Below are 8034 nucleotides of genomic sequence, written 5' to 3' on the forward strand. Positions count from 1 at the left end.
AAGGGACTTGGAGGTGCTGGTGCAGGATTCCCAAAAGGTTAATTTGCAAGTTGAATCAGTGGTAAGGAAGGCAAATGCAATGTTGGCATTCACTTTGAGAACTCTAGAATATAAAAGCAGGGATGTAATGCTGATGCTTTATAAGACCCCGGTCAGACCGTATTTGGAGCCTTGTGAGCAGTTTTGTGCCACATATCTGAGGAGGGATATGCTGGCCTTGGAGAGGGTCTTGAGAAGGTTCACGAGAATGATCTTAAGGATGGTTGGATTAACATATGATGAGCATTTAAAGGATTGTACTTGCTGGAGTTTAGAAGGATGAGGGGGGGGACCTCATTGAAACGTACCGAACTGTGAAAGGCCAGGATTGAGTGGATGTGGGGGGGGGGGTTGTTTTCACTTGTGGAAGTCTAGGACCAGAGAGAACGTCCTCAAAATAAAAGGACATACCTTTAGAATTTTGAGGAGTTTTGTTAGCCAGAGGATGGTGAATCTGTGGAATCTATTGCCACAGACAGACGTGAAGTCAAATCTTTTGGTATTTTTGAAGCGGAGATTGACAGGTTCTTGATTGGTAAGGATAGACAATAGAAAATAGGTGCAGGAGAAGGCCATTTGTCAAGGAATGCAAAGGTTACGGGGAGAAGGCAGGAGAATGGGGCTGAGAGGGAAAGATACATCAGCCTTAATTAAATGGTGGAGAAAACTCGATGGGCCGAATGGCCCAATTCTGCTTCTATAACTTATGAACTAGTTTTTTTCAGTCTTGCTCAATCCTTATCCAATCAACAGTTCAAGTTTGTAACTTTCTTGAATAGGTATTTGTTTATTTACTTCACATTTGCTGTTACTTCATGACACGTTACTCTTGTTTTAAGTCAGTCTCCATTTATACATCATCTTTAATGTTAATACAAAGCCATTTGAGTTTTTTTAATCTAAGGCAGTTCTTCAGGACTAAGAACGATCTGCTTTCACTACAGTTCTGTGGCTTCTAAGGTGGTTGATGAAACCATTTGGGGTTCCCAGACTCTGCCCTAGGTGAGGCAGGTAGTGCATTCCTTTCAATGGACTTCTGCATGCTCCTGAAATGACATGGTTGTGTGTTTTCCTGATTGCTCATTCCCTATTTTGGTCAGTCATATGGCAGGGATTCCTAAGTTATTAAGAATGTGATATTTTTATCAGGGACAAGTAGAGAAGATTTGTGAATTGGTTTCTTTCTTACAATGACATTGATTATTGTGTCCGTTTCCGGGTTTTGGTGTCTGACTGGGAATACGATGGCTTACTCCTCAGATTTGGCCGTATAATGAAAGCCCTAGGTTGGGCATGCTGGCCTGAGACGTGACACAGATGATGGCTCGCTTATCCTGCCAGAGGATGTCAGGATGTAAAGGATTTTATAGAGAAAGCACCTCTAGTGCTTTGAGATGTATGATGTTGGTAGCGTCCAAAGTGCACACACGGTCTTGTGCCCATTTCCCTATACAGATGCTGCCTGGTCTGCTGAGTTTCTCCAGCAATTTGTTTTTCTTTATCAGAGATCACTGCTGCTCACTAGACAGATACTCAAACCTAGCATAAAGCTCAACTTCAATGGTAGCATACCATTGTTTCTTGATCATATAATGCAAAACACATCCTGTTGTACCATTAAATAAATGAGATGACTCAATGTTCAACCACCAAATGTGCACATTGAAAGCCGTCACTTGCATACTGCAATTTAACGAGAGGTTGGAGTATCTTAATTCAACACCGGACAGTTTTCCCCTTCCCGTTGATTCCCGCTGAACTCCAGTAAAGACTTGTGGGCAAGGTACAATATTGAGAAGAGGTTGAGGAAATAATGTACATTTGCTTGACCCCATTTTGCACAAGATATATGATGAACATAGTGGTTCATCAACGCATGCATACGTTCAAGTAGATGAAAGGGAATGGATGCAAATTTCCGAGGGGAGCCAAATTTACAAATTATTCTTCACAATCCCCTTTCATTGGCAGCATCAAGGGCCTTTGCAGATTTAGTAAAGGCCAGGCCATGGTTGTTAATGTTGCTCCTGTGTAATTATACATAGAAAACAGACAGAACAGCACAGAAACAGGCCCTTTGCCACACAACGTCTGACGCCGAACATGCTGCCAAGTTAAACTAATCTCCTCTGCCTGCACACGATCCATATCCCTCCATATCCATGTGCCTATCTAAATGCTTCTTAAATGCCACCACCACCTCCGGCAGAACACTCTCCTAAAAAATAAACATGGCCTGCACATCTCTTTTAAACCTGCCCCCCTCATCTTAAAGCAATATGACTATTTAAAATTCACACTTAGCTTTCAAACCCGTGCTTGGTTACAAGGATGCTGCCAGGACAACAGGGTCTGAGCTAGAGGGAGATTGCGTTGGCTGGGACTCTATTCTTTGGAGTGTAGGAGGATGAAGGGGTGATCTTATAGAGGTGTATAAAATCATGAGAGGACTAAATCGGGTAGACGCACAGAGTCTCTTGCCCAGAGTAGGTGAATTGAGGACCAGAGAATATAGGTTTAAGGTGAAAAGATTTAATAGGAATCTGAGGGGTCACTTTTTCCACACAAAGGATGGTGGGTGTATGGAACAAGCTGCCAAATGAGGTAGTTGAGGCAGGGACTATCCCAACATTTAAGAAACAGTTAGAAAGGTACATGGATAGGACAGGTCTCGACGGATATGGACCAAACATGGGCAGGTGGGACTAGTGTAGCTAGGACAGGTTGGCCAATGTGGGCAAGTTGAGCCAAATAGCCTGTTTTCACTGTATCATGTTATAACTATGGTGCACTTAATTCAATATTACCCAGCTATGTGCGTCCTTCAGCTTCACCTGTCTGCCACTCTCTCACTTCTTCAGCAATTACTCTGACTTTCAGACATCTTTCCAATATCTGACATGGAAAATTGAATCCCTTCTGAGAACACGCTGGAACATTTTTTCTGCAGTTGCTACAGTGCCCTCCATAATGTTTGGAACAAAGACCCATCATTTATTTATTTGCCTCTGTACTCCACAATTTGAGATTTGTAAGAGAAAAAAAATCACATGTGGTTAAAGTGCACAGTCAGATTTTATTAAAGGGCATTTTTATACATTTTGGTTTCACCATGTAGAAATTACAGCTGTGTTTATACATAGTCCTCCCATTTCAGGGCACCATAATGTTTGGGACATATGGCTTCACAGGTGTTTGTAATTGCTCAGGTGTGTTTAATTGCCTCCTCAATGCAGGTATAAGAGAGCTCTCAGCACCTAGTCTTTCCCCCAGTCTTTCATTAACCGTTGGAAACTTTTATTGCTGTTTATCAACATGAGGACCAAAGTTGTGCCAATGAAAGTCAAAGAAACCATTATGAGTGAGAAACAAGAATAAAACTGTTAGAGACATCAGCCAAACCTTCGGCTTACCAAAATCAACTGTTTGGAACATTATTAAGAAAAGAGCACTGGTGAGCTTACTCTTCGCAAAGGGACTAACAGTCCACAGCTGATGACAGAAGAATTCTCTCTATAATAAAGAAAAATCCCAAAACACCTGTCTGACAGATCAGAAACACTCTTCAGGGGTCAGGTGTGGATTTGTCAATGACCAATGTGCGCAGAAGACTTCATGAACAGAAATACAGAGGCTACACTGCAAGATTCAGTTTGCCAAGAAGTACTTAAAAGAGCAACCACAGCTCTGGAAAAAGTTCTTGTGGACAGATGACACAAAGATTAACTTATATCAGAATGATGGCAAGAGCAAAGTATGGAGGAGAGAAGGAACTGCCCAAGATCCAAAGCATACCATTTCATCTGTGAAACATGGTGGTGGGGGTGTTATGGCCTGGGCATGTATGGCTGCTGAAGGTACTGGCTCACTTATCTTCATTGATACAACTGCTGATGGAAGAAGCATAATGATTTCTGAAGTGTATAGACAAATCCTCCCTGCTCAAGTTCAAACAAATGCCTCAAAAGACTTTGGCCAGCAGTTCATTCTACAGCAAGACAATGTTCCCAAACATACTGCTAAAGCAACAAAGGAGTTTTTGAAAGTTAAAAAGTGGTCAATTCTTGAGTGGACAAGTCAATCACCCGATCTGAACGCAATTGACCATGCCTTTTATATGCTGAAGAGAAAACTGAAGGGAACTAGCCCCCAAAACAAGCATAATCTAAAGATGGCTACAATACAGGCCTGGCGGAGCATCACCAGAGAAGACACCCAGCAACTGTTGATGTCCCTAAATTGCAGACTTCAAGCAGTCATTGCATGCAAAAGACTAAACATGACTACTTTCATTTACATGACATTGCTGTGTCCCAAACATTATGGTGCTCTGAAATGGGATGGGGGGGGGGGGACACTATGTAAAAACACTGCTGCAATTTCTACATGGTGAAACCAAAATGTATAAAAATGGCCTTTGTTAAAATCTGACAATGTGCACTTTCACCACATGTGATTTTTTCTATTACAAATCTCAAATTGTGGAGTAAAGAGGCAAATAAATAAATGGGTCTGTGTCGTAAACATTATGGAGAGCACTGTATGTTGTCCAATTCTCCTCTTCCCCCATCCCTCCTCTGCCAATTTTAAAACCATTTAAACGAATCCCCCCATTAGAATAGAAAGTATTTGTGGGCAATTAATTATAGGAACTTTTTGATGAGTATATATCAAATAATCCACTTTTAAAATCACCCAAGTTTGTGATCAACATGACTTTGTTGGTAAAAATGAAGATAGAAGCCTAACTTCTGAATACATATTCCAATAAAAAATACACTTTAATAGCAGAATTATGTGAAAAAGACATCCATTATTGCCTGGATTTTAAAGTATTTGATGTATGCTCAATCAATATAACAAAAAACCTGATACATTCATAACAATTGCCTCATTTTGTAACATGGTCCCATTATGACAACTTCACCTGCATCAATAAAATAACAAAGCGTAACCTCCCCAAATTATGGGGATGGCAGTTTTGATATTCTGGATAGGCTGGAAACATATATTTTTAAATTATGAAGAGTTTAGATAGTGAATTAACTGAAATGTACAATAGTTGAAAGAACATTAAATCAAAAGGCCACAGGTTTTGGGATCAGCAACAAAATAATCACAAGGAACACGTTTCTTCTATGTACAAACTATGTTTACACTTTGGAATAATCTGCCCTGTAGAGTATTAATTATTCAAAATCGAAATCAATATAAAAGGAATTAAAAACGAAGGGAAGAGTAAGATTGAAAATAGTGGGATGAACTAGATCAAATTTGAAGAGGCAACAAAGACTACGTTGAAAATGCCATATACTATTATCCATACTTGCTATTTTAACTTTTCTTTGAAACGATTCTTTCAAAATAACTTGAAGAATGCAGTTTCCCTATTTTATTAGATCCTTCCGCTCATTCACAACCCTCCCCACGGAAGCTTGAAAGACCAGGCGTGGGATGTTGACCATTTAGTTGTGGATATGGCAACGACAACAGCCTGACCGCAGGAGAAGACGGCAGGGGAAGAGAAAAGACATTCTAGCCTTCCATCACAGTGAGGAGGGGACTGGAGGAGACTCACTGTGATGGATGTTTCTTTTTGGGGGGTTTTGTGTTGGTTGGGGTTGTGTAATTTGCTTATTTTATTGCTCTTATTGTTGGACTGTGGGTGACGAAATTTCGTCCAAAAAACTTGTTTTTTGGATGACAAATAAAGATATCTTGAATCTTGAATACAGTATCATATTTCAACAAATATTCTGATCCATGTGCAGGACTGGATACCAGTCCCAACATTAACGTTAATTGACTTCAAATCGAACAAAGCCCAAGTCGTACAGAAAAACGAAAATGTGATTTATTTATCTCTTTAGTCATACCCACCCACACCCAAACACCACCACAAAAGCCGAAATAAGCAAAGGGTGTCCCGGACTCTTTGCCCATCAGGCTGGTTACCGGGGCAACGCCGGGCCTGCAGCCGCCGGGTTCATTCCCCGTCGTGGCTCCGTCTCTGACCAAAAGGAGTCTTATTTTCAGGGGCCCGGCGGTGAAACCGGTGCCGGGCGGACAGCGGCTTCGGCCGCCCATTAGTTGGCGGTTCCCAGAGCAAAGGCAGCACCGAGCGGGTAGTGGCCCGGGACCCGGGGGGAAACGGGAGCGGCGTGCTCCGGTGATCATGAAGCAGTGGCAGTGGAGGCGGTGTCCGGGAGTCGGCACAGGCGGACGGGCCCAACGTTGGAGATGGGTCGCCTCTCCCTCCCTCCCTGGGGAAGTCACCGCCGACAAAAGGGCCGCGAGAAACGGAGGGGAGCGGGGTTGAAGACTCACCCGTCACCAGCACGGCTTTCCCGGACGGCAGCTTGGAGCGAGAGCGGGTGGACACTTCGCTCAGGATGGAGGACCTGAAAGACAAGGCAGGCCAGGGACGGTCAGTTGGGCCAGGACACAGCGTGGGCCGCCGAGGGGGTGGGAGGGGGGGGTACGCAGAGCGGGCCGGGTGGGTCAGGCCAACCCCGCCATCGGCTCCTTACCACAAGTTGTTTTCTTCCTCTTCCTCATCCTCCTCGCCATCTCCGGCTGCCCCACGCCGCCGCCGCTGCTGATCTCCGTGCCCGGCGCCTGCACACTTGCTTTGTGGCGGAGCCAACGCCGGGAGGTTAGCGGCTCGTCTCCGGGACTTGCTAGCCTCGATCGGCGCCATCTTCACGCACTGAGAGAAAGGGGGGAGAGACGGCGGCGGGAGGAGCCGGCAGACAGGGCGGGGTCAGGCCCGCCTTAGCTCAGGATAAAGAGGATGCCCCAGGCTAGAAGAGTCCGCACACAGCCTCTGTATTCCTGCCACAATGACCGAGGGTTATAATTACAGAAAGGACACACGTTGATCTGTGCCGACTGGGTCTCAACTTTTATGCTGCTGAAAGACTAGACCGTGCCTTTGTTACCAACTGACTTGAATTTTCCATTATGCTTCTGCTTACTGAATGCCTACTGACACACAATTGTGTCCCTCACTATTTCCTTGCTGATCAGCATTTGTCTGGGGGTTAGAAACATAGAAAATTAGGTGCAGGAGTAGGCCATTCGGCCTTTCGAGCCAATACAGCCATTCAATATGATCATGGCTGATCATCTTAAATCAGTACCCCATACCTGTTTTTTCCCCATATTCTTTTAGCCGTAAGAGCTAAATCTAAATTTCTCTTGAAAACGTCCAGTGAATTGGCGGCCACTGCCTTCTGTGGCAGAGAATTCCACAGATTCACAACTCTCTGGGTGAAAAAGTTTTTCCTCATCTCAGTCTTAAATGGCCTACCCATTATTCTTAAACTGTGACCCCTGGTTCTGGACTCTCCCAACATTGGGAACATTTTTCCTGCATCTAGCCTGTCCAATCCTTTAAAAATGTTAAGAATTTTATATGTTTCTATAAGATCCCCTCTCATCCTTCTAAATTCCAGTGAATACAAGCCCAGTCAGCCCATTCTATCATCATATGTCAGTCTCGCCATCTCGGGAATTAACCTGGTGAACCTACGCTGCACTCCCTCAATAGCAATAATGTCCTTCCTCAAATTAGGAGACCAAAATTGCACACAATACTCCAGGTGCGGTCTCACCAGGGTCCTGTAGTAGGACCTCCTTACTTCAAAACTCAAATCCTCTCGCAATGAAGGCCAACATGCCATTAGCTATCTTCACTGCCTGCTGTACATGCATGCTTACTTTCAGTGACTGATGTACAAGCACACCCAGGTCTCGTTGCACCTCCCCTTTTCCTAATCTGACACCATTCAGACACCATCAGTCTGAAGAAGGGACTCGATCTGAAATGTCACCATTCCTCCTCTCCAGACATGTTGCCTGTCCTGCTGAGTTACTCCAGCATTTTGTGTCTACCTAAGATTTAACCAACATCTGCAGTTCTTTCCTACACCATTCAGATAATAATCTGATTTCCTGTTCTTGCCACCAAAGTAGATAACCTCACATTTATCC

General features: G+C 43.8%; 1 protein-coding gene across 2 annotated transcripts in view; it reads right to left on the reverse strand.

The window, feature by feature from the left end:
• Positions 1–6768, reverse strand: part of dync1li1 (dynein, cytoplasmic 1, light intermediate chain 1) — a 50402-nt gene extending 43634 nt beyond the window's left edge. For both annotated transcript variants that reach the window (XM_078417704.1, XM_078417713.1), the window contains exons 1-2: positions 6570–6768; positions 6367–6440 (exon numbers count right to left, since the gene is read on the reverse strand). In XM_078417704.1, the coding sequence (XP_078273830.1) occupies positions 6367–6440; positions 6570–6739 (244 nt within the window). In that variant the 5' untranslated portion in view covers positions 6740–6768. The remainder of the gene's footprint in view (positions 1–6366; positions 6441–6569) is intronic.
• Between the last annotated feature and the right edge of the window lie 1266 nt (positions 6769–8034).

This window comes from Rhinoraja longicauda, chromosome 2 (assembly GCF_053455715.1).
Source record: "Rhinoraja longicauda isolate Sanriku21f chromosome 2, sRhiLon1.1, whole genome shotgun sequence".
NCBI classification, from domain to species: Eukaryota; Metazoa; Chordata; class Chondrichthyes; order Rajiformes; family Arhynchobatidae; genus Rhinoraja; species Rhinoraja longicauda.